The following is a 27,410-nucleotide window of genomic DNA, read 5'->3' as shown; positions in this document are numbered from 1 at the left end:
CATTTGTGACCCAAAGTTCTTTCTATGTGGGATCCACGGGTGTATCTGAAAGTCAAACTAAAGCTCTCTAAGATTTTGATGACAAATCTGTTGAAATTTAGTCCTAGCTATCAAATACCACTGTTTACTCAATAGAAAGCCATGAGGGGCGATGCTGGGAGAGTGGAGGGTGAGTGGGTTGGAAAGGGGGAACTGATTACAAGTATCCACATGTGACCTCCTCCCTGGGAGAGGGATGGCAGAGAAGGGGGGGGAGACTCCGGATAGGGCAAGATATGACAAAATAACGATGTATAAATTACCAAGGGCACATGAGGGAGTGGGGAGCAGGGAGGGAGGGGAAAAAAAAAAGAGGACCTGATGCAAAGGGCTTAAGTGGAGAGCAAATGCTTTGAGAATGATTGGGGCAGGGAATGTATGGATGTGCTTTATACAATTGATGTATGTATATGTATGGATTGTGATAAGATTTATATGAGTCCCTAATAAAATGTAAAAAAAGAAAAGAGGAGAAAAAAAAAGAAAATGATTAGGGCAAAGAATGTACAGATGTGCTTTATACAATTGATGTATGTATATGTGTGGACTGTGATAAGAGTTGTATGAGCCCCTAAAAAATTGTTAAAAAAAAAAAAAGCCATGAAATGAATGACGTAAACACAAAAAAGCTTTGGCACATCATCATAGATTACAATAAAACATTTGCTTCTCCTTCTACTCCATAAATCCTCCAAGTTACATATACGTTTCTTAATTTAGTCTATCTTTAAGAACCAAGCAAAACCATGTAACAGTGGCTTTTCATTTTCTTTAGAGAAATCGCTCCTGGTGGCTGGTCTAGCGCTGTGTTCCATGGTGCATGGGGTGGTGAGTCTGGGCTACCCGGGGGCCCCTAACATGGCCCGAGCAGCCCAGTGCATGCCGTGTGGTGGTGTCGCCACACATTTTGTTGCATTAAACACTAAATCCAGAAGAGCTATTCCTGTGCAGATAAATCATTCTAGCATTAAAATGACCAGTAAAATTAACAAAGATACCATGTAAAGCGAAAATTAAACACGAAAATCAATACTTCACTGGTGATACCTCTCCATATCTTGTTTAGGATAACTATTGTCAATATTGGTTTATGAATACTTTTAACACGAGTCTCCAGGGGTGATTATTTTAAGGAGTTCTGACCATTAGCTAGAGGAAAGTCAGAAAACTGTACTACATGTAAACATTATATTCTTCTAAGTGACTGCTTTTATTTAATAAATACATAAAACAGGGCTAAAAACTTTGTTGAAAGACATAATTTTAGGTATCTCAGTCAAATAACAGCAAAATCCAACACTGAGGTATATGCTTCATTACCAATATTGGTTTATTCACAAAACTGTGTGTTATTCCAGGAGACATTTAGCCAAAGTAAAAATAAATAAATACATCTGTCAAGTATAAATAACACTCTTTCTAATGAATGAGCTGAATAAATTAAACATGCAACATCCCAGCAACACTCGTATAGGAAACAAAACCTTTAAATGCCTAGCAAAATCTAAAGCCCACTGCCGACACGGTGGCTACAAGTATAACAGCAGGCGTGAAGACGGTGCAGGACCAGCCAGTGTTTCCTCCTGTGGGACAAGGGGTAGCTCCGGGTGGAACGGATTCAGTTTTGTGACATAAACCAATATTGGTATATTGCTCAATTCCAGAAACCCCTTGATGTTGTAACAGGTACCTGACATGGCACCGACTTTGCACTGTTCTCAGCCTCCTCGCTGGCTGGGTGATCGGACAGCTTCCGCAGGTATTCACTTACTGCCTGGGTGTCAGGGTATGATGGTATATTCCGGGCAGAAGAAATTTCAGTTGTCCCCATACTGTCCTGTTGGGAGGAGCTGGCATCATCACTGGTGGTCTGAATACTTCCGACACTCAGCTCCGTGCCAACAGGCAGCTCATCTTCTCCTCTGGTGTTCTCAAAGACATCTGCCTGACTTCCAAGGGTGTCAAGAGTGGAGGGGGGGATGGCAGTACTGGCGTGGTTTTCTGCCTGGGACTCGGACAGGGTCACACCTAGCGGACAGCAGTGGCTGTCTGATATAATCACGTGGTCTTCTTTGTCAGTCATAGTCATTAGGAGCTGGCTGCACTGGTTGCATCTTTCTGGGACTGGCTTCAGATCCTGGGAGGGGAGGCACTGTACAAGCGCTAAGCTGTGGGACGCACCACAGGCCACTTGTAGCACCACGCGCCCAGCAAGATGTTCTACTTTTTGTGGCTTTGTTACCGGGAAGGTAGTGGTGATGAGACCCAGCTGACAGCCAGTACCCCAGGCCCAAATCTCTCTGCTGATGGACAAGGCCAGAGTGTGTTCCTCACCACACGCCAACTGCAAGATCCTGACTGCCAGCAAAGGGCTGGTTTCAGAGTCAGAAATGCTGACGGGCTGCGGCTCTGCCACATACTGCTGGTTGGCCACTGCACACTGGCCAGCCGAATTCTCCCCCCACATGTACACGGTGCCACTTTCCGTCACCGCACCACTGTGGTAACTCCCTGTCGCCACCGTAACAACATAGTGCCCAGCCAGGGCATGTTCTAGCAGGGGGTTACTTGGACAGATCTCTGCTGCTTCATGTCTCCAGGGAAGAGTCCCAAAACTGTACACTTGACCATCTGGAGGTTAAAAAGAAAGAAGACACATTTTAAAAGAGAGAGCTACAAAACTATAGTCCTCTGTAGATTTCACAGTGGATCCCTCCCCGGCCCCACCCCCAATTTTAAAAAGCATCTGGTGGGGATTTGGTCTAAGCATATAATATTTGACACTTACCTCTTAACAATAAGCATCCTGAACCACAGGGAGGCCCTCTACAAAGCGGCAGGAGGTCACATTCAAACGAAGAGCACGAAGGCTTTCCCTCAGCCCCAGCTCACCTTCCAGCATAGCCCACCACAGACAGCTACCGTCACAGGCCCTTTCTCAGTTTGCCCCACTGTTGTTGAGAAGACTCCCAGCAGAGCACACGCCAAGTGAACAGTGTCGGCACGCCCAACTCAGGACACTGACCACCGTCTGAAGTCCTGCAGCCATTCTCCTATCGGAGCGCTTCCTCACGAGCTAAGCCCTAAGGAGAGGTTCCTGACTATTCATGCTGTTTCTGCCCCAGATGTCTTGTCACTTGATTGTTAACCAAGCACAATGCTCAAGGCAGACCTTTCCAAGCCAGTTAACCACACTATCCTTCGGGTTTCAGAAGACTTGAAGGAATGGTCACCAGAGCCTACTACTGAGAAGCTCAAAGACAAGTTAAGTAATCACGCTGAGAAAAAAAGCAGAAGACAAAACAGCAGAGTCTAGTATCTACTGAACAAGTCAGAGTGGCCGGGAACTGCACAATGGCCCCGAAAGGTTAAGACACTCACTCCATCCCAAACACTGTCTCCAGGTTGTACAGAGAGCTCCAGTTAGTCAGAGGTGGCTATCTTCAGGTCTGTAGCACGTACTCGCATTGCATTGTTAAACGTGACCTGATCAACCTTCTACACAAGGATACCCTTTCTGAGGTGAGGCTTGTTAGAAAAGCAAATCATCATGATAAAATCAATCAAGCAAGAAACAAACAGAGGTGCCAGGGTGATAAGGCAGCGTTCGAATGAAAAGGGTAGGCTTCGGCGAGTTGGGCACACTAGCAAGCTGTTTACAGAAGCAAACCCAGCGACTGAAGGAGCAGAGTCTGTTTGCCACCAGGTATACTGCCAAGTTTCACTCCACCGTGGCATCGTGGGAGCTCTGCTGCAGGCACACCCTGGCAAAGACTCAAAGGAACAGAGGTTTGTCCATGGATTCTGAAGAGGATTGATCCAAGCCCACGATCTCGTTTTCCCATATAGAAGAAATATGGAAATCTTATGATCGGAAACTTAACCTTTTCTCGGGGGCAGGATAAATGAAGAACTGCCGCAGGCAGCCATTGACTTGATTATAAAAATAACAGAGGCCATATTTTTGGCCTTATTTATTATATAAGACAGATGTATCAATATAATAACACTGACTCAGTACAATATCTACATAAGGAGAACACACCATTGGCCAGAGAGAAGGGATCTGCTTACGAGGGATTTTCTAGCTTGCATGAAGAGAAATGAGAAAATAAAGGCACTGTTTTTTCCTATTGTTTCCAAGTGACATAACGATACATTTTTAATAGTTGGCTAACTCTTTTTTTATTAGTCCACTAAAGATAACAATGTTGCAAACAGACAATAGGCAACACTCTATATAAATTGTAGCACGTTTCTATCTGTTACTGATTTACAGATCTTACAATATTCTTGTGCGCTGCCATTTATGCCTCACAAACTCTGCACTGAGACAGGATATCAGGGTGGCTGTGACAACCACACAAGCTGGATGTCAGCCCTGATTGACAGGATTTAGTCTCCCTGAGCTGTAGCTTCCTCATCTGAGGACACAGATGATAATGAGCGCTACCTCACAAGGTGGTTCGGAAAGCGCCTAGTGCCATGCCAGGGCCACCTTATTCCTTAATAAACATCAGCTAATAGTAGCATTATTATTCTGATACACCTAGTGGACAAAAATAGCAAGAGTCTATACATGAATAATATTAAAGTTAATTTTTCTAGACTTATTACTATAAAAATGTATCTCTCCTCTCCCTTTTATTCTAATCTTGGTACATCTTAAGTTAAAGAAGAATCTAATTTCTGATAACAAGAGTAAAAACATATTTTGAAGGCAAAAGGAATAGAAGTTCCGGCAAGGTTCATTAAGAACTTGTGACATCCAGCAGGCCTGTGACCTGCTCTTACACACTGGATATTTCTCAGAATTTCCATTCCAAACTCATTGCCATCAAGTCAATTCTGACTTGGAGCAACCCTACAGAACAGCACAGAACTGACTGCCCCCATAGATTTCCAAAGCTGTGTCTCCTTATGAAAGTAGAAAGCCTCCTCTTTCTCCTGTGGAGCAGCTGGTGTTTTCAAACTGCCAACCTTGCAGTTAGCAGCCCAACTCCTCCACCACCAAGACATTCTTTCTAATACCTTCAGTCAGAAGAACTCCATGTTTCATTCCAAGGGCTGCTTGAAGAACTGTTTTTCCTCCACAGCCTAGCAACCTCTCCGGTGTTACAGAAAAGGATCCTGCCGGCCATATATGGACCAGGCCTCTCTCTTTGGATCCTTCTGCCTCTGTTGAGCTACAAAAAAAAAAAAAAAAAATCAAGAAAAATAGCTTAGTTGTTTCTATAATTAAGAACCACATATTCTGTTCTCAATACTTTCTCTTTTTAACATTTATTACTTAAGATTATTCACCAAACACTAAAGCCAGTGATGAGGAAATGGAAGGTTTCTATAAGCTTCCTCATGGAGCTTGGATAGCATAAAGGATTACTTTTTTTAAAAATCTTTTTATTGGGGGCTTGTACACCTCTTATCATAATCCATCCATCCATCCATTGTGTCAGCTCTTAATACTTTCATAAGACTGTATCTTTAACCAGCACATAGGTGACTGGATACACAATTAGCACCTGTATCATGCTTTGCTTGCAGAATAGGAGATAATATAGCTATTCAAGATTAATTAGCATAAAATTCCTAGATTCTAATTTCTTAATATGTTAGCCCCTTGTTTGGAAATTAAAGCTGGAACATGCCTCAAGTTGAAGTCTCATTTAAGAATTTTCATTTGTAATTGGTAGGAAGTGTTTGATGGGAAAGAGAGAAATAAAGATCCATATTTTACTTTAACTGAGTTTATGCTCCATATTATGTATTAGAGTCTAGATTCTAGCACTAGGGTTCCAGAATGCTATGGTTTCCAGAGAGACCCACAATTATTGAGACTCTACATAGATTCAGCCTCCATTGAGTTCTGACAATGGACCAACAAGGTGAAAAGAAAAAAAGCTTTGCCCTCAGGCAGCGTGTGTTCACGGTACCTCCTCAGGCCAGCCCAGGGAGGGGTAAGAACGCCTCCGGTCTTGCCCCCCATGGAAGTTGGGCACTAGGGAGCCCTTGTTATGAGTCGTGTCCTAACTGAGGCAGTCAGTAGACCTCAGAACAATCCTGAAAATGTTTCTCATCTGCCATAGTATGTGCCTCCCTGTCAGTCCCTTGCCTATTTTTGTAGTCCCGTCAGCATCGCCACCCATGAGTTTTCCGCTCTGTTCCTTTGTTCTGCACATGCTCCTTCATTAAGAGACATCCATCCTAAAAGCTTCATGCAGAAGAGCTCCCTCGGCCAGATGACTGGATGTGACCTGTTGGAGACTTAATAAATGTGTCTCCAAAAATTGTATTTGTGCTACCAATACTAATCCTTCATGTGTTGCTCATGCTCTACATAAGCAAACAAAACAATCCAAACTCACGGCCAGAGTCGATTCCAACTCAGAGGCCCAAGAAACGTGCCCTTGCCATGTCTTTGATGCAGACTGTAGAAGGTTACCAAATGGGATGTTAACTGCAAAGTCAGCAGTTCAAAATAACTAGCTTTCTACTCGGAAAGAGAAGGCTTTCTGCTCCCACAACAAATGTACAGGCTCAGAAACCCACAGGGGAAGTGCTACACTGCCCGACAGGGTCGCTTAACTGGCTCAACCATGGTGAGGGTTTTTTTTGTTGTTGTTTTGGATGACTTTTAGCTTAAATTTATATTAAATCACACAAAATACACCGGTAATTAAAGGGTACGTTAAAATACCTTAATGTTTCTTTACTACAAAGTCTCCACTGATGTACGTTACTTTATCACTTTCTCCCCCACCCAACTCTGATGCCAATATTATAATGCACACTACAACCTTTTGTGTGCACACACATGCGTGTGCATGTAGATGTTTTGGTTTTATTTTATAATACCAAAGAAGTTCTCTAATTTAGTCAAATAATATTCCCTTAAAATATAACCAGGCAGTCATGATTTTATGAGAAGTAAGCCATGAAGTTAATCCTCATTTGAGAAACCTTCCACCAAGGGTTTTCTAAGAACGATGATATGAAAAAACTCACTGTCATCAAGTCAATCGTGACTCATCTTGACCCTACAGAGCAGAGCAGACCTGTCCCTGTGGGTTTCCCAGGCTAATCTTTACGGTTGTTAATTCTTTCTCTCTCAGAGCAGGTAGTAGGCCCGAACTGCTGACAATGTGATCTGCAGCCCAATGTATAACTCAATGATACAATGAAAACATGTTGTGCCTCTTGGGGTCACTATGAGTCGGAATCCACTCACGGCATGGCGGTGAGTTTGAGTTTTGTTTTCACAAGCTAAGAAGCTGACCATGTGACACAGCAGCTAAATGGAACGCTGGAAACTCAAAACCACCCGTGGCTCCAGCTGAGGAAGAAACAGAGTCTCTAACAGACCAGGCCTTGGAAAAGCCTTTGGGGCGCTCTACACTGTCCTAGAGGGGTCACTGTGAGTCAGAGGTGGTGGATGGCAATGGGTTTGGTTTGACTACAAAGCATAAGAAACTAGCAACAGAGCTTGTCACTCGCCAGCTTTCCTTTAAACCTTTCGTTACCAATCAACTACAAATGACCTTCCCCACCACCAACCTCAGACAAGAACATTAAACTGACAGGGCTACTCAGATGTGCAGGGAGGAGGGAGAAAGAGTTTTACCTTCTGGTCTTTGAGTCCATCAGTCAGTGGGAGAACGCCATCACCAGACCATTCTCTTCGCACAAGTTATACCAAGACCTACAGGACGAACCACAAGGTCAGCACGAAGAATGTGAAAGAATAAAGACTACTTTGCTATCTGATCCCTCGGCGAAGGGGAAAACACCAAAACACTCCCCTAACAAATGCACATTCATTCACTAAGCAATAAATATGCAGTGAAACTATTCAAACTATTCTGTGTCCCTCCTGCCAAAGTCAAATCTCTAGCCGGAGCGTGCCCACTGGGTTCCTCAAAGGGCTTGTGGAGAGCGCAATGCCGCAAGGAAGACAAGCCTGCCGCCTACAACTGAGTGCAGCTCTGCAGGCAGGAGATTCCCGTTTGTTACCAACGAGGGGTCTCCTGAACACTCACTGCTAAGTGTGCATCACACGCACACTGGGGTGACGCTTGAAATGCTCCAGGAACAAACTAAGGCTGAACTGCTAATCCACAAGCTGTGGAATGGCTCATATTCAAATAGTTTTAATGTTCATTTTTTAGCTATGTACAAAAAACTACATTATTAAACCAGAATAGTCATATTTTCCGCAAGCCAATCTCAATTTGAGGCTAACCTCCCTCTTATCCAAAAGGCTGTAAGAAAAAAAGGTTTGCATTTTAATAACACTTTTAAAGTTCACCACTGAATTTTAAAAGTTCTGTATGAACATTATGGAGGGAATATCATGACCTGTCCATCTGGAAACTGAATGTTGAATAAATTAAAGGCTGGGAAAATAAAAGGCAGACAGAAATGATCAATGCATTTCAACATAGAGTTCCCAAGTTTTAAGACACACCAGGACTCATGAAAATAAAAGCAATAAAGCTATCTTGTTTGTGTCAACCAGATTTGTGCAGGGCCAAAAAATAAGCAACTCGGGGCTATGGAGGTGATCCCGACTCACTGTGGCCCTCTGGGATACAGGGCCAACTGCCCTGTGGGTTATGTAGCCCACGACACCACCAGGCATCCTTCTAATCACACTGGGAACTGGGGCTGGGGCCAAACCTGTGCTTTTTCTTTTTCTGCAAAAGGCTATAGAGTGAACACTGTGCTCTGGGAAGCTCGCGTGCCAGCAGCACTCTAAGACCCATCTGTCTGTTCCAGGTTGTGAGAATTCTTGCCGTTTTCCCATCTGCATAGCTGCAGAAATTGACTTGCTACCTGATTGTTTTTCATAAAAAGATTTTGAATCATTCAAACTTGGATAAGGGAGTACAATATAGACAAAAGGTACTGTCAGAATGCACTTAATAAACACTGATGTTAAGTGCTAACATGCTTTATATGAGGCAGCAATGACTCCTGGTAATACTGACAGTTGTTGGCTACAGAGCAACTCTGAGTCGAGCTCTAAGTGTACCGTGTGTCGGGGACCAGCATGCCAGGTCCTGGATAAGGTTACACAAGGCCCAGGGAAGGCCTCCGGGAGTGGGTGGAAGTGCACAAGGACACCTCCCTGCAACAGTGGAGGCTTAAGTAAACAGAATTGTGCCCTACTGCCTGAAAGTAAGGGATAAAAACAAGAACCTTTCAGTACAGACAATAAAGCAGTCCTTGTTTTTAGTGTTAGATTGTTTTAAATCATTTTGGGGGGGCTCTTACAGTTCTTACAACATTCCATACATCAACTGATCGTATCAAGCATATTTGTACATATGTCACCATCATCATTTCTAAAACATTCTCTACTTGAGCCCTTGATATAAGCTCCTTCCTCTTGCCCCCCTCCCCCCACCCTCTTGAATCCTTGATCAATTATATATTATTATTTCATATCTTATACTGTTCGTTGTCTCCCTTCACCCACATTTCTGTTATTTATCCCTTTGGTGGGGGGTGGGGTGATGGTGGAAGGCTATATATCCAACCTTGTGATGGGGTCCGCCTTTCTCCCCCGTTAGATTTTTGAAGGTTGAGGTGTATTACATATATATATATATATATATATATATATATATATATATATATATATATATATATATATAGAGAGAGAGAGAGAGAGAGAGAGAGAGAGAGAGAGAGAGAGGTAGTTAGTTTTTTGTGCCAACTTGGCCAATATACACATGTGCGGTTAATTGAAGGGCGGAGGGATAAATCTCTCAGTGAGCCTCGCCTTTCTAGTTTTGGGTCTCTTGCTTTGTGATGGTCGGACCAGGGTGCAGCTGCCTTAGCCAGTTCCCTGCTTTAGCTGGCAGGGCTCACTTCCTACAAGACATCCCTAAGAAGCCACAGAACCTACCCTGATGCAGCCCTGGGTGCTGGAGCACCCGAGTGCAGACCCCTGCCAGCGATGAGATGTTTACACGCTCACTGACTGGGCTTTCCTCCTGCAGTCAGCATCATTGAGTGTGTTTTGTGAGATGGAGGAGGACTTTGTGAATTGGTGTTGGACATATGGGTTAATGGATTAATGTTGGACGTGTGGGCTTGGGCAGCCCTGGGTTGGGATGTTTTGATGCACACTTAATCTTTATATAAAACTCTCTCATACCTGAGTTTCTGTGGATTTGTTTCTCTTAAGTATCTAGACTCACACACACACATATACAACATACATATATACAGAATTAGACTTTATCCCAAGGAGCCCTGTGGTACGGTGGTTACATGCTGGGCTGCACACACCTCATGGTCAGCAGTTCTGAAAGCACCAGTAGAGGAGGTTTTCTACCCCCGTAGAGAGTTCGTCTCGGAATCCACAGGGGCAGTTCTACCATGTCCTATAGATCGCTATGAGTGGGAACCAAATGGACAGCAGTGAGGTGTTCTTAAATATACCTTACTCTGTATTATCGTGCGAACCACCCAAGTCTCATCCACTGCCACGGAGTCAAATCCGACTCCTAACACCCCTAGAAGACAGCACAGCACTGCCCCATAGGGTTCCTAAGGCTGGAATCGTTATGGAGGTCGGCTGTCACTTCTTTCTTTCTCTTTCTCTGGTGGAGCAGCTGGAGACTGAATCAACAACATCCCTGGAAATATGTTACACCGCCTGGCAAAGGGGAGTTCAGGTTGCTAATCCACTGCTCGTACTTAAGCAGATTATTCTGGCTGTCCAGATGGGCTCCATGTAATCACTCACCCAGTAACTCATAGTAACTCTATAGGACAGAGCATACCTACCTGCTGTGGGTCTCTGGGTTACCTTTATGGGAGTAAATCATCTTTTTCTTGAAGACCAGCTGGTGGTTTCGAACTGCTGACCTTGCTGACAACAGGCCAAAGTGTAAAGCACAACTCAAAACACTGATTCAGAAACCTATGTAAAGTTTGAGGGCTGTAAACCTTTATGGGACCATCTAGCTTCATCTTTCTTCCATGGAAAAGCTGGTGAGTTTAAACTGCTGACCATGTGTAACCATGTGGTTAACAGGTCAACATTTACCAGTGTCACCAGGACTCCAGAACTTTTACAAGACCGGATGCCTCGCTGTCTTTTACAAGATCAGATGCCTCAGGGGGATTCAAACTGCTGACCTTGTGGTTAGCAGTCCAAAAGGTAACACTCTACCAAGCTGAGCACCATACATTCACAAATGTCCTTAAAGGCAGAAGAGGAAAGTAGAACAAGATGTAAGACTGAGAAGGGGATCAAAAAGATGCTGTTGCTGAATTTTAAGTTGAATTAAGGGGGCCCTGAACCAAGGGATGTGAGCAGCCTTCAGAAATCAGAAAGGGCAAAGGATCATTCATCCCAAGAGCATCCAGAAAAGAACGGAGGTCAGTAGACACCTTGATTTTTATCCAGTGGGACTCATTCAGACTTCTAACTACCAAATACAAAAGCCAAACTCACCGCCATCAAGTCCATTCAGACTCATGGAGACCCTGTAGGACAGAGTGGAGCCCCCCCCCCCCAAGGTTTCCAAAGCTGCATATTATAATAGCAGTAGATCGCCTCATCTTCCTGTACTGTAGCAGCTGAGGTTCACATTGCAGCCAGCAGCCACAGGAGTAACCCCGAAGCCAGGCCTCCAGCCACAGTGAAAAAGCTTTGCCCTCAGGCAGTGTGCCAAAGAGGATGACTAGCACTCCCGGGGACAGCCCAGGGAGGGGCAGCGTCACCCCCACGGACCAGCCAGGTGAGCCCTTGATGGACACTAGAGTCACATAGAAGGAACGACAGATCACGGACAGGTCTTCAATATCTGAATCAGAAGCCAGAAGTTCAGAAAGCTTACCTAATGTCAGGTTATTTACAGTCTTCACTTTCTGTGAATACTAATGTTTTTCTGCAAACATAGCAATATTATTAAAGGATGGTTTCCACACATCTTACTGGAAATATTTTATGTGGCTAATGTGTTTTACACATTAAATCATAAAAATTATTTGTATATCTTAATTCTAAAAGGCATCTTGTCTTGCTTCAAGTACTTTGAACAGAGGATTATGGACCTGTATTTTATAACAAAACTATCATTTTGGTTAGCCTTCCCCAATTCAATAATTCTATAAACCCTGCCTAACATTAAATTAATCTGTAACTTTTAATTAAGCAATCTTTGCCGCAGCAAGGTCAGTAGTACAAAGTGACTAGCTGTTCCACAGCTCCCAGAAATACACAAACAACGTGCAGTTTCCAAAACCCCACAGAAGATCCCTTTGAGTTACAATCAACTTGATGGCAGTGGGTTTGGGCTTTTATTTTGTTTTTTTTGGTTTATACCTAATTCAAAGAGCCCTGGGTCCTGTGGATTCAATAGTTCAAACCCACTGGTGCTAGCTCGGCAAGAAAAAGACCAGGCAGTCTGTTTCCATGGAGACTTACAGCCTCAGAAATCCTAGGGAACAGTTCACCTCTGTCCCATTGGGAGCTTGCTGTGATCAGAATCAACTCAAGAGCAGCGAGTCATACTTGACTTACTTTATGGATCTGTAACAACAACTATCTTGAAGTGTCTCCCAGGGAAGTATTGTTGCAATTCCATTGCTAATACACTAACACATAGTATCTAAATTAACTTTGCAAGCAATAGCTTGCCTGTAAATCCTGAGTTGGCTCACCTTCTCCGGGATGAAGGCCGCCTGGGCACTTTGATTTTATGTGAGGCTGCCAATTTGGTGGGAAAAGGGGTGGGAGGGCTGAATAAATGAGAGATGCTTTCAGAGCAGAACAGCCAAGGCTCTGTGATATAGGCTGGGGGCAGGGAAGGGGAGTAAGGGGAGATGAGGTAGCAAAAATACTAATTTCCAGCTTGAAGAATGTTAGCTGGCGATGGTGTTAGGTGTCCTTGAGTCAGCTCCAACTCATAGTGACCCTACAGACAGCAGAATGCAACACTGCCGAGACCCAAGACAGCCTCACAATTGTTATGCTTGAGGCCACGCTGTAGCCAGTTGTCATGGTGGTAGTAATGTGGTGCCATTATTGAAATGAGGGAGAGCGGGAGAGGTAAGATTCTAAAATGAAAGTGAAGAACCTGGTGAGTTAGTGCCTAAAAGCAAAAGTACCCCTGACAGAGGCCTGGTTTCATTCTAAGCCTTAAAATTAGTCCAAATGGCATCACGAGGACCCCACAGTCACTTTCTGGCCACCAAGCTGCCACAGGTCCCGACAGGACAGCAGCTCTGAGCAAGCTCCTTGGTAATCAGGGAAGGGGGGGAAGAGCAGGTTGGGCCGAGACATGGAGGAGGAACACACACAGAGGATAAAGGTAGACAGAAGTAAATTCCCCTCAAGAACAAGATACGGAACAAGAAAGAAAGCCATTTCCTTAGTCCTCCCCAAGTCTGACACTACCATGGGAGGACCCTCTGGTGTAGGCTCAGAAACTCCAGGGACAGTTCTCCCCTAACTCACAGGGTCGCTATGAGTCGGCACCCACCTGGTGGCGGTGAGTTTGGTTTGAGTTTTTTGAATACAAACCAAACCATTACCAACTCTGCATAAAAAGAACAAACTGAGGCTTTGGGTTTGGGCTTTGATGATGTGTCAGGCCGTCTCCCATCTCTTTTCTCTTTAATGCATATGCCGAATAAAATTCTGTTTTCTCCTCACTATTACAATTTTGTGATGATTTCTCTCTAGACAATGGTAAAATCAGATTTTTTAATGTTTAATACAAGGTGTTAATCACAAATCAAAGAGTACATACAAAGGGGGTGTAAGGTTGAGAGAAGAGACTCACTTCAGTCACGAGGACAGGTGGGTTGCAAAGAGCAAAGTCTATTTCTCGCCTGGGTGCACCTGGGCTGAGGCTATCCCAGGCATCAGTCCGAACTCAGGGATTAGTGCCCTGATACTGTGTTCAGAAATGAGCAAGGGGTTTTGCCTGTCTGGATTGGAACACACAGGCTAAGGTCTTCTTGATGGATCAGCATCACGTTCAGTTGACATCGTTCGAGGTTTGCGGACTCCTTCATGGTTGTCACTGTCCTTGGTTCACTGGTTTCTGACAAGGGTGCATTCTTCCCCATTTGGGCAGAACTTTATAGGGTGGGCGCAGGGGCAAACACGGAGGAAGTCTGGTTCTTAGCAGACTCTATTCAGTGAGCAACTGAATCTGAGTACTGAGTTCAGAAGAAGGGTCTTAGGAAAGTACAGATACTCTCTGTAACCAAGACAATGGCTCAACAGCTGGAGTGAATTTTGTTAGATAATACAAAGGAGATGCCAAATCTCAAACATAATTTAAGGAGTACATGTACATACTAAATCTTAAACAGGGCAGAGACAAAGAAGTATATAGATGAGGAAGCCATTCGGCTGAGGTCGTAATGGCGTCCAAGGATTTCTGGGACAATTACTGAAAATAAGGCATGGAACACAAAGGAACTGTTGGCAATTTATGACCGGTGGCAGATGAACATGTCACAGTTACAGGTGGGTCTACAGAAGGGGAACAGAAGCGTGATGGGACGTGCAGTACCTAAAACCAAAGGCATCCCTGAAAGAACTCCAGTTTGAACTTGAGCTTTGACATAGTCCTAATGCCATCTTGAGCACCTCACATGCATGTTCTGACAACCACACAGGTGAGGTGAGGTGGGTGGGTGACAGGAAGGGCAGTAGCCCAGAACCCACACCCAGTCATTCCAGAAGGTTGGGAGGAGCAGGGTGCCTAGGCGAAGGAAGGCAGAGGGATGAGGCAGGAACAAACTCAAAAGAATAAGGGACTTAAGGGAGGCCCCCTCAGGAGGAGGACTTGTAAAGGAGAGAGCAATCTCCTTGCTCCTCCAATTCTGGCCTCCTGGGTCAACCAAAGACCCCTCCAGACTGTGTATTACCACGCTTCAAACAAAGACTTTCACAGAAGTTACAGCTTATGTTCAGTTCATCTGTTGAAAGAACCAAACCACTATCAACTGTGTAAATAAAATACTAACCTGTGTTGCTCTTTGGACTAAGCTTCATGACAAAGTCATGCAGTTCCCACCTCTTTTCTCTTTGCCTAATATGTTGAATAAATAGGTTGTCCTCATTATTAAAACTCTGCGATGATTTTCTCCTAGGGAGCTTACAAGATTGGTCTGTGGCCTCCTAGTAAGGCAGTCAGGAAAGACTCCTGACCCCAAGATAGGGTCCTCCCAACATCAAGCACAAGCCCAGGCAAGCCCCTCCAGGAAAACTGCCTTCTTGGAGTTGGCTGATAATCTAGTTACCAGCGCACTCTGCCCCAGGGCAAGAGAGTTCAATCCATATTCAAGGGCAAGGAAAGAATTCAAAGATGGCTTAATCCACCTGAGTACTTTAAAAATGGATTTAGGGCTTTCACTGTCATTCACAGCCTTCTGCAAATGGAGTGCTCAGATTGTATGAGTGCTCAGAATGTATGCTCTAATACGGTTTCAAGAGAAGTGAAGGAACAGGATCACGCTGCCACTATTACCCCAAGGGTGGCCCTGGATGTAGAATGAGGAAAGAAGACTTAGTGTGTTCATTAGATCTGCCGTCATTGCTGACCTGGTCACAGCCATTTCACTACTATGGCGGCAGAGGTGGTTGGTTAATTCAGTCCTGTGGTGGCAGGGGTGGTTGGTTAATTCAGTACTGTGATAGCAGGGGTGGTTGGTTAATTCAGTACTGTGATGGCAGGAGTGGCAGGTTAATTCAGTACTGTGATGGCAGGGGTGGTTGGTTAATTCAGTACTGTGATGGCAGGAGTGGCTGGTTAATTCGGAAATGTGGTGGCAGGGGTGGTTGGCTAATTCGGAAGTGTGGTGGCAGGGGTGGTTGGTTAATTCGGAAATGTGGTGGCAGGGGTGGTTGGTTAAGTGTCATCCAGACGGTCCTCATAGAGCCCATCCTGAAGATGGACATCATGGTGTAAAAAGTAGAGGGTTATACAAAAAGGAAGTTTTTCGATGAGGTGGATTGACACAATGGCTGTAATAGTGGGCTCAGAGTTAGCAACTTTTATGAGGATGGCAGTTGTGGGGAGTGCTTTGTTCTCTTGTACATAGGATGGGCTCATACAAGTCTTATCACAATCCCCATTCTCCAACACTCTTGACTCACTAGGTCTTCATGGTATGTGTGTTGTGTATTCTAATATCAATCTTCGCTCCATTTATGGTCTTTTTGCTTGCTGTATTTTGCCATGCCTTAGCCATAAAATTTTGTAAATGAGCTGGAGCCATGTGACAACAATATATAAATAACAAATGTTTACATATGGTTGTTAAGCGCCATGAAGCCAATTTCGACTCTGACACTATGTTCAATAGAATGAAACACTGCGTGGTCCTGCGCCATCCTCACAAGCTGAAATGGTTGAATGTCACTCTTTAGGGTACAAGGGCTCTGTATACTCACCTCCAGCTTATTCTGGTACTTCAAGTATCATTCCATATTTTGCCCATAGAATCTTTCAATACTATAACTCGAAGCATAACTGTTTTTTTCCCCAGTTCTTTTAGCTTAAGATAGATTGAGCATGGTTCATCTTTTGGGGTTTTGGTTTGGTCTTTGCACATTTCATTATACTTTATCTTTTCTAGCGGTCCTTTGCAATCTTTAGTTCAGTTCCTTTATAACTTTCTTTTAGTTACTCAACTCGTGGTGGGGAAGTGTTGGACAACAAGGCCGACAGTTCATGCCACCAGGCATTCCCAAGGTGAAAGCTGAGGTTATCTTGCTCCCATAGGACTCACTGCCTCAGAGTCCCACATAAAATCACAATGAGTCAGACTGACTCTGTGGCGGTGGGGGGTACCCTGTACATACAGTCAAGAAAGAACATGTTTCAGGGTCTCTTCTAACAACCATTTGGGTTTTTCTTTCTTTTTTTCAGTTTGGGTCTTTTTCCCAAAAATCATTTTATTAGGACACAATCCAGACATCATACCATCCAGCAGTTCAACCCTATCAAGTAGTCTTGTACAATTGCTACCACAATCTTGTCTTTTTAATGGCCTTTTTTGTTTTTTTTGCTTTCTTCATATTGCCCCTCATGTCATCCCCCAACCTGTATGGTCTTGACTTAGGATAATAGCTCTGGAAGGTATTAATGGATACCTCTCCAGTACAATTGATTCTCTGGAAAATAAAGTCCTTTTGTCTTAGTAATATAAATAAACTAAAATTTAAATTGTTTAACAACTAAAATAGCATGCGTTACCTTGTAGGACCCAGATACTTTTCGCTGTTGTGAGAGATCTTCAGGTTGGTTTGGACTCATCAAGACCCTGATATACAACAGAGCGAAACACTGCCCAGTCCTGCTGTGCGATGCTTGCCTACAAATACCATGCAAGGCGGCTACAGTGATCTGATTCTCCATTACCGTATATACTCGTGTAAAAGCTGAGGGTTTTTTTAGTATTTTATGCAGTTTTGTGATAAAATTAGATGACTGCTGAAATTTGGGTTGGCTTGTACTCGAGCATATACGGTATATGCCAGCTGCTGAGTGTGACCCTGGCACATGACAGGTGCTTGGTAAACACAAGCAAAGTCCTGTTACCACTGATTAGACTCTGACTCTGACCCCCTGAGGCAGAGTAGGCTATCATAGTTAAAGAAACAGATTGCCACAGCTTGCTACTGTGGCGTGACAGGCAGGTTAGACTGTGACAGGCAGGTTAGACTGTGACTCTTTGGTTAGGAACTGAGCATTGGAGCCACTTGGTCTACATAAATAAATGAGTCCTTGCCCAGAGTGGCAGAAAGACAGGACTCTACTCCTGTAAAGAATTACAGTCTTAGAAACTCACAGGGGCAGTTCTGCCCTTATCTATTGGGTCACTATGAGTCAAAATTGACTCAAGGCAGTGAGTTTGGTTTTGGGTTTTGCCCTAAAGAAGTTTACATTCAAGAAGCCCTGATGGGTCCACTGCTAATGAAAGGGCAGGGGCTCAAACCCAGGAGCCCATCTGAGGAAACAGATAAGGTTGTCTGTTTCTGTAACAATTTATAGCCTATGTAAGATTGCTATGAGTCGGAATTGGCTTAAGGCAGTGGGCTGCGGTGATTTTCTCCAGAGTAGACAATCTCATGGTATAAAGAAAGCAATCTAACATTAGCAAAGCTGTGCACTCCAATACTCATGTATTGTTTAAAACTGTGTAACAATAATATGAGACAGTATAAGTTGCAAAAAGAATTACTAAAATGATTAATGTTAAGAGAAAAAGACTAAGCATAACAAAAATCAAGAATTTAAGACAGTGCGGCACTTCTCACATAATAAATGCTTAGCAAACTCTTACGTTTAGCACCTCAGTCTTTAAGTTTAAACATGGATTGAGGCAATGTCTGCCTCCACATTTGGCTTACAAGTACCCTGTAAACACCAACAACGGCCACTTCCTGAAGTCAAGGGAAACTCATCTTGCAATGGAGTTTTGATAAGCCAACAACTGTCGCAGGTTGAGGTCACCTCAAATGCCAAACCTCTCAACTTTAATTACTACCAAGGAAGCATCGCCTGATGTCCCGGTGGGATTTGCCCTGAGTTCAGGAATTCTGTGGATTCATGTACTGAATAAATTCAGGAGACTGGCCTAGGATAGTACTTATCATTTAGAACATTGCCTCTAATCAGATAACACCTCTAATAATTTGAAATACATGATATCCCTGCTCAGAGCAGTCAATCCACAGAGAAGACCATATGGCTGGTCCCACTAAGAGACACCATAGACCGATAATCCTACAGGAGACAACACTGGAGACGCAGTGTGGAAATTGTACCTGATCTGACCCCACCACACCAAGGCAAAACACTAAGGGCATACAACAGAACAGCAAGGGGAACAGAGCAAGGAAGTCCAGAGGGAGTACCAAAAATAGCCTTTGGGACCAGGGCGTGGCACCCCATCAGAAAACACTCCTGAAGGTCAACAAATAGACCTAGAACTATTTACAGGCTTTTGGTTTTTTTGTCATTGTGTTTTATTATTTTGTTCCCTTGTTTTTGTGCATATCATTATCTCTGCAGGTCTATCTAGATAAGATAGGCAGTATAAGCAATCTGGAGGAGAAAACAACAGGACCGTTCAGGGGAGACAAGCCAGTCAGGGGCAGTGTAGCAATGATGAAACATACAACTTTCCTCTAGGACCTAAATGCTTCCTCGCTCCCCACTATCAAGATCCCAATTCTACCTTACAAATCTGGCTAGACCTGAGGATGTACACTGGTACAGATAGGAACTGGAAACACAGGGAATCCAGGGCAGATGATCCCTTCAGGACCATCATTTAGATGGTCTAAGTGGCGATACTGGGAGGGTGGAGGGAAGGTGGGGTAGAAAGGGGTAACCAATTACAAGGATCTACATATAACCTCCTCCCTGGGGGATGGACAACAGAAAAGTGAGTGAAGGGAGACATCGGACAGGGCAAGATATGACAAAATAATAATTTATAAATTATCAAGGGTTCATGAGGGAGGGAGGAATGGGGAGGGAGGGGAAAAATGAGGAGCTGGTACCAAGGGCTCAAGTAGAAAGCAAATGTTTTGAGAATGATGATGGCAACAAATGTACAAATGTGCTTGACACAAATGAATGTATGTATGGATTTGATAATAGTTGTAAGAGCCCCCAATAAAATGATTTTTAATGTAAAAAAATAAAAGTCTACATCTCCATTACAAAAGAAAAGTTCTCTTCTCATAATAGAAATTCCCATACGTAAACTTGCGAATGGGATTTCCTATTGATGCACTTTTATTTCAGGTCACTTCACAAATAACAGACAACCCCGGGGAGAACAGTCCCTTTTCCTTAGCAAAGGAAGAGTGTTTGGGGACAATCAGAAATACTAAGGTTTCGGTCTCTTTTTGATGACGTGCTAACTTCATTACTGAGCGCAACTAAAAACCTCAAATGTCCTGATCCTGTAGCCCTCTAAAAGGACTGCTAACTTGGGGGTCGGGGAAAACAATAATGCCCAGCAATGCCCTTAGGTCCTTTTTTATACCAATTGTACATTTCTTCATGGATTTTTCATGACTAATAAAACTCACATGAAATGTTCTAGTGCATTTTCTCATACCAGCCATTGAATATTTAGGACATATTATTGGGAAAGACCAATCTTACAAAGCCATCCTGCTTGGGCAGTGTCAATGAAGAATACCTTCAATGACATGGCTTGACATAGCGGCTTAACCATAACAAGTGTGCAGATGGTACAGGATGGGCAATCCTTCATTCTGCTCTACATGGGCGAGCTGGCTATACACTGAAACCAACTTGATAGTGCCTAATCACAGCCAAACCCCTGAATTCCAAATCCCCAGCCCCTAAACAGTTTATGCCTGTTATTATGTTGCATAATCCTTGTTGCAGATTACTTAACCTTTCGTATTTTGCTATTATTCTATGAACAGATCCACATAATTAAAAAAGGGCAAAGTCACAGAAATAAATTCAAAACATGCCACTTTATTTTACCAGTCCATACCATCTGGTATTTAACACCATCAAGGGGCCACATAAGTGAACAGAAAGTACACACACAGAAAAACATGACTCTGAAGACTTAGCGTTCATGTACTTTGAAAATTATGGAAAGATTGAATTCTTGATTATGAGTAGAAGCCATTTTTTTGGTCACCTGGCTCATTTAAATATTTATGGAGCCCCTGGGTAGTATAAACTCTTCTCAGCTGATAACCCAAAAACTGGAGGTTCAAGTCCACCCAATTGGACCTTGGAAGAAAGGCTTGGGATTGGAAGAATCAGAGAGAAAGAGAGAAAGAGAGAGAGAGAGAGAGAGACACTACACACACATTCCGGGCAGCCAGGAATAGTTGTTGGTTTGGAACTGACTGAACAGCAACCTGTCTCATATATAAGGTTACGTTAGGCACCAGGTGTGAAACAAACTGTAGATTACCCAACCATTTAAGAAGCAGTCACTAATGTTTATTTATACCTGAAGAGAATCAATAGTGTTGACTCGTAACTAGGACAAGGACTTGGCTGCTAACCAAAAGGTCAGTAGAACCCACCCACCAGGCATCTGATGTGAAAAAAAACCATGACTGGCTGCTTCCCGACGATCCCCAGCTTAGGACATCTTATGTGACAGTGCCATCTTGGCCTTCCAGGTCACTGAGTTGGAACCCCCTCAACAGCAACAAGGAATAATTAGGATACTCACAGTACTGTACAAACGTTGGCTTACTACATTGTAAAAAAATGTAGTAAATGTAGGATAATTGATGTGTTTGCATTATGGTACTGGTGAAGAATTTTAAATATGTCACAGGTTTCTAGAAGAACAGATTTGTCTTAGAAGAAGCACAGAAGACTGTTCCCTAGAAGTGTGGGTGGTTAGACTTGTCATTAGGAAAGACCACTAGCTGGAGGATATCATGCTTGGTAGAGTATTAGAAAACAAACAAACAAGGAGACCCTCCATCAGGTTGAGGCAGTGGCTGCAACAAGGGACTCAACATAGGAATGACTGACTGATTGTGAGGCTGGAGCAGGATTGGACAGTGTGTCATTCTGTTGTAGACAGGGTGCTCCAGTCCACCTAATGGACAATGGTTACAATAAAATGTAACAAAACTTTAAAAAGGGTTAATGACCAGATGAAGTCTGGTAACTTTGTGTCTGTGATACTCTATATTCAAACTCCTTTCAAAGCACTATGATAAAGTTTGTCCCCCTGTGCTGAGAATTCAAGATCACCCCATGCTTGCCTATCCCAGTAATATTACCAGAATTTAAATTATCCCAGTCTCTTTTGAAGGCATATTACTCCTCCCAGGCTATGGAAAGCATTCTCCCTGGAGCGCACCACCAACAAAACAAAACTGACTAAATTACTGCTTTGTTTCCTGTCTCCTCTCCTTCGAAGACTCTTATAAAGGGAGGAAGACAATAAAGTAATCCCAACTATCTTAACCACACATTAAAACCAAAACCTTCTCAGTGCTACTGAGTCCCTTTTGACTGACTTATAAAGGGCCTCATAGACAGAGTGGAGCTACCCCTGTGAGCTTCTGAAGCTGTGAGTCTCTACAGGAGCAGAACGCCTCATCTTTCTCCCAGGGACTGACCGGACGTTTGACTTTGCAGTTAGCAGGCAATGCACAGCCCACTGTGCCAGCAGGGCTCCGTTAACACACATAACACTCTAACTATATTTATATGATGGGGCTTCAAAAAGGTCATGTAACATCCCATTCTCCTTTGCTTCAATTTTTCCATAAACATCTTGAAGCCCCCTTCTGTGTGTATTACACCCAGATATACTTATCACCAGGTTTCAATAGATATTAACATATTTTCATCCGCTCTTTATGATGGAAAAAGAGAAAAAAATGGAAGCTTCCCTACCCAAATTCTCCCTCTCCAGACTCATTCACTAATTCTCAAATGAATGTATCTCATTCTACTGTATGTTTTTATACTTTTATGTACTTTCATTACATACAGCTATATCAATAGTTTGTGAATATATTATTTAAATATTGTAAATATCTGGTTACACATACACATAATAGTCTTTGTGCACCATGTTTTTTCAATCAACTCGATGCCCTTGAGATGTATCCATGTTGCTAAGTATACAGCCAATTCATTCATTTTCACTAGGGTATAATAGTCCATTACATGAATAAGCCATAGTTTATCCATTTTTCTACTAAGGTACAGTTGTACTGCTCTATTGGATTATTATTATAAAAATAGCTGTTGCAATTGGTCATCCTGTTACATGTTTGCTTGGGGGGTCCTGCTGCAACTTTACTTAAGAACCTGGCTCAAGTATGGAAGAAAAGACCCCAGCAATGAGAGCGGCAGCAGATGACACGGCTGGATTTCATCACCAGCTGTCTAATAGGGGTGAGATATCAACTGAAGAGCCCTGTGATGACTCAAAAGAAAAAATATATGTAAATAGCATGTGATAAGTAAAGGAAAGACACATTATCAATTCATGAAATTCATGAAAGCTTACCTTCTCTCTGGATACAAACTATTAGAAGGCCTCTGCCCCTTGTCAGAGTAGAGAAAATGAAACATTTTTCTTCAAATTTAAGAAAGCTACAAGTGATGCTTTTGAATTATGGTGCTGGTGAAAAATAAAGTGCCACGGGCTGCCAGAAGAACAAACACATTTTGTCTTGGAAGAAGTACTGACAGAATGCTCCTTAGGGGCAAGGATGGTGAGAAGACTTGCCTCCTGTACTTTGGACATGTTCTCAGGAGAGACCAGTCCCTAGAGAAGGACTTCATACTTGGAAGCGGGTCAGGGAAAAAGAGGAAACCCTTAACAAGGTGGACTGGCACAGTGACTGCAAGAACATGCCCAGCCTAAGAACCACTGGAGGACAGTGCGAGGCGGGTCGCGGTTCCTTCTGTTGAGGGTGTGGCCCCTCTATGTCAGAACCAGGTTGAAGGTGAAGAACAGCAGCGCCATGTGATAATTCACCTGAGGTCCCTGAGACAGAAGGCATCTAACAGACAAGCCACTTGCTACCTTTCTGATTTGAATAGTTTTGCTGTATCCTCTTGGGTCAGTTAGCTCGGCCATAGGCAGGCCTCCATCAATACATACTCTAGAATCAGTTCTAGCTGGATACACAAAGGAATTGAGGAGATACAGATAGGAACATGCACATAATACTATTGAATAAACAAAACCACTGTTTGTTGCTATCTTATTTGTGGTTGCCAAGCGTTTTCTTAAAAAATCAAAAAGTCAAAAACCAAACTCACTGACATGATTCCAACTCACAGTGGCCCTATAGGACAGAAGTACCCATGTGGGTTTTCAAGACTGTTTTACAGGAGAAGAAAGCCTCATCTTTCTCTCAAGGAGCAGCTGGTGGATTCAAACTATTGTCCTTGAAGTTAGCAGCCCAACCCATAACCACCATGCAACCAGTGTTCCTTAAGAATGGAAAGACTATCAAGTCTACTACTGATGAATTTGTTGATCATTAGTGAGAAAGAAATAGGAAATTCAGAGGAACCTTGACAGTGTAGTGGGTTATGTGTTGGGCTGGTAACCACCAAGGTCAGCAGTTCAAAGGCATCAGCCACTCGGCAGGGGAAAGATGAGGCTTTCTATTCCTATAAAAAGTTACAGTCTTGGAAATCCACAGGGGCAGTTCTACCCTATGAGTTGAAATCGACTTGACAGCAGTGAGTGAGTATACTTGAATATGAATACGTATTAGACATTATTGGAAAAGAGCTCAATGATTTTGAAGTCACTCAAATTCTCAGAGCAGACCTCTGAATAGCAGAAAGGGGCTCAACCGCATATTATCTGTATCAAAGCAGGCCTTCTTCACATCTCAAAAATTACCTCAATCTACCGTCCATCCTTGGTTTTTTAATTCACATTAATACAGAGTTAAAGATTTTTACAGTTATAGTCTGAATATTTTAAAAATTGACCCAATAATGTTGCTTAATTTCTAAAAGCTTTGATGGTCATTTTTGGGTTTTACTTTGTGTCTGTGTGTGTGTTTTAATGAAAAGGTAGACTGTTAATAGTACTCTTACTACCTAATCACACAAAATCTGAAATCAGGTCTGAGCTGCTAACATACCTTTTGTTTCTTTTACAATAAGTGACCAAAGAAAGTGTCTCAAATGGTAAACTAAATTCTGAAAATCTAGAATTTGGAATAAGTGATTTGGGTAAGGTGACTCAAACTAGGCCCCATCCTCCAACCCCATGATCTCGTTGGCACTTTATTTTCTGCACCATTATCGTATTCAATTTTAACATTGTGAAACAACTTGGACTTTTCTTGCTATGGGCCTGATCCTTTAATCTGCTAGTACTAGTCACAACCTGGAAAATAATCAATTCAAACAATGTATCGATTCCATGGGACTCTTTTCCACAGTGCACAGCCTATGTCGAATACCAACATGCCCACAGGCCAAATTGAAACCCAATTTTCTCTAAGTAGAGGTCCATGGTATCAGAAAATGGTCTGGAAGCCATCCTTTGACTTTATAAAAGTGAATTATAATTATTTCCAGGGGCCCCAATGACATAGTGATGAACAGCTTGGCTACTAAAGGAAAGATCCGCAGTTCAAACCTACTAGCTAACCAGCGAGCTACAGCGGGAGAAAAACGGGCAGTTGGCGTGAGTAAACATGTATAGTCTACGGGGCACTTCTACTCTGTCCTGTGTGTGGTACGTTAGAATCAGAACTGACTGGACAGCAATGGATTAAAAATAATTCAGTTCTCTTTTCCCCACTGAGGAAAACAGGGAGTCTGTTTAATGAAGTTATCATCAAGCAAAAGTTTACAATGACAAAAACAGCTAATAGGTATTGAACATTTACTAGGTGCTAGGCACTGTAATAAATGTGATACAAAGGTCATTATATGTGTGTGTGGGAGAGGGGAGATGCTTACTTATAACCCTAGTTTAGAGATGAAGGAACTGAATAAAGCAGAGAAGTTAAATAATTTGCCAAAAACTTATGTTGAGGTGACTCTAGGTATGCCCAGGAGCAAGGCCACTTACCTACTGCAGTTAAATTGATAAGGTTAAATTACTGTATTTTATATTTCTTATTTATGTATTTTTATTGTTTGTACATGTATACATGTATTTTTAAATCATTTTATTGGGGGCTCTTACAGCTCTTATAACAATCCATACATCAATTGTATCAAACATATTTGTACATATGTTCCCATCATAATTTTCTAAACACTTTTGTTTTGTTTTTTCTAAACACTTTCTATTTAAGCCCTTGGCTTTTATTTCTTTTTTACTGATTTAACTGTTTCATTAACTCACAGGTTGTCCTCACTAAGCCACTTCAGCGAGTACTTATTTATAATAAAAGGTGAATCTCTGCACCTAGTTAAGTCTGCTGAATTTCTGTATCTGCACACCGCACACAATTTCATTGCTTAAAGCCATAGGCGCATTTACAGTCATCAACAAATCTCAGTGCAATAAAGAGATGCATGTGGGGACAGCAGTTATTTCTTACCCCATCCTAAACCTGAAAAAAATATTGTGTAATTGGATCTGCCACTCCAGTCTGTTTTCCCTCTTTCCTGGTCAACAAAGCCTTATGCAGAGGCACAACACGTGGAAAGGCTAACTGCAAGGCCCGGGGTTCAAAACCACCGGTGGTCTCTGGGAGAAAGAGGCTGGAATAACTTGATAGAGAGTTTGGTTTTTGTTGGCATGCTGCATTTCTCTTGACTGGCTCCACTGCCCAGAAGACCAACAACCAAGGCCATTACTCATGTTCGTTTCTGAGAAAAGGTGATGAATCACTTGATTTAAAGGACTTGGCTGAACTGTATACTCGTTGTCCACCCGCGTCCAGCTCTCAGCGAACCTGTAGGGCAGACTAGCACTAGCTGGTGGGTTCGAACCATCGACCACGGACCACGGAGGCACCAGGTTAAACTGCTAATCCTCAGGATCAAAGTTATTCTCTTTTTACGCAACCGCTTACACAGGCATCACACTCCTCGCCGCGAGGGGGACACTGGGACGATCACCTGGAGCCCTCCTCCGTGCTCGCTGTAAGGGTCCGGTCCCGCATCCGCTCGGCACCCCGAGCGGGCTTTCAGCAAATCCACGTGAATGAATGAGAAGAAAGCGGCGCGGTGAGGCGGGAAAGGAGGCTGGGAAGGCGTTTTACACGCCACAGATCGCCGCGGCGCGCCCCGCCTCGGGAGGCACGCGGCTAGGGGCGAGCTGGGGACCCCGAGGCCGGGGCTGGGGGCCCGCGTCAGGCGCTCCTCGGCGGGCGGGCGCCGTCGGTCAGGGCGGCAGGCCCCCGCAGGCGCTCGCGGGCCACGGACTGCACCTCCGCCTGGGTCCAGCACCCCGGCCTCCCGCGGACAGAAGGGCCCGCCCGGACAGCCCTCCCACGCCAGAGCCCGCTCCCAGCCCTCCGCTCTCTCTCACCCGAAGCTCCGGCGGCGGCACCCTCCCTGCACCCGGCGCTGGCCCAGCCGCGGCTCGGCGAGATCAGCTGATTCACGGGAGGCGGGGCCTCCGCGGCGGGGCGGGGCTGGGCTTCAAACCCCGCGGGGCGGGGCGAGGCGGGCCGGGGGGCTGGAAAGAAGAGGTGAGGGGAGAGAGGAATGCCCCTGGAGTGCGAGGGGTTAACCATGGAGACTGCCGACGGAATCTCACACGGACCAAAATTGCTACGGAGGCGTTAGGCACCGTGCGCAACTGACTCAAGCGTGGGGCCCCGCCCGTAGGCCGGGGCGGAGCCACCAGGGCTCGGTGGATGACGTCACTTGGAGTCCTTGGGGTTGGCTACGCCAGCGCTA

At 43.8% G+C, this 27,410-nt stretch overlaps 1 protein-coding gene across 3 annotated transcripts in view; it reads right to left on the bottom strand.

Annotated features, from left to right (window-relative positions):
- The window catches only part of ALS2 (alsin Rho guanine nucleotide exchange factor ALS2), a 74,227-nt gene extending 47,045 nt beyond the window's left edge, over window positions 1-27,182 (bottom strand). Inside the window, exons 1-4 of one of the 3 annotated variants that reach the window (XM_075530330.1) lie at window positions 27,037-27,182; window positions 7,661-7,738; window positions 5,071-5,225; window positions 1,730-2,670 (exon numbers count right to left, since the gene is read on the bottom strand). In XM_075530330.1, the coding sequence (XP_075386445.1) occupies window positions 1,730-2,670; window positions 5,071-5,225; window positions 7,661-7,680 (1,116 nt within the window). In that variant the 5' untranslated portion in view covers window positions 7,681-7,738; window positions 27,037-27,182. Of the gene's footprint in view, window positions 1-1,729; window positions 2,671-5,070; window positions 5,226-7,660; window positions 7,739-26,624; window positions 26,785-27,036 lie in introns of those variants that run through there. The other 2 variants (XM_075530328.1, XM_075530329.1) reach the window with 2 other exon arrangements.
- Window positions 27,183-27,410: the final 228 nt, after the last annotated feature.

Source organism: Tenrec ecaudatus, chromosome 13 (assembly GCF_050624435.1).
Source record: "Tenrec ecaudatus isolate mTenEca1 chromosome 13, mTenEca1.hap1, whole genome shotgun sequence".
Taxonomy (NCBI): domain Eukaryota; kingdom Metazoa; phylum Chordata; class Mammalia; order Afrosoricida; family Tenrecidae; genus Tenrec; species Tenrec ecaudatus.
Note: the sequence above shows the minus strand (reverse complement) of the source record. Positions and strands in the feature narration are given on the sequence as shown.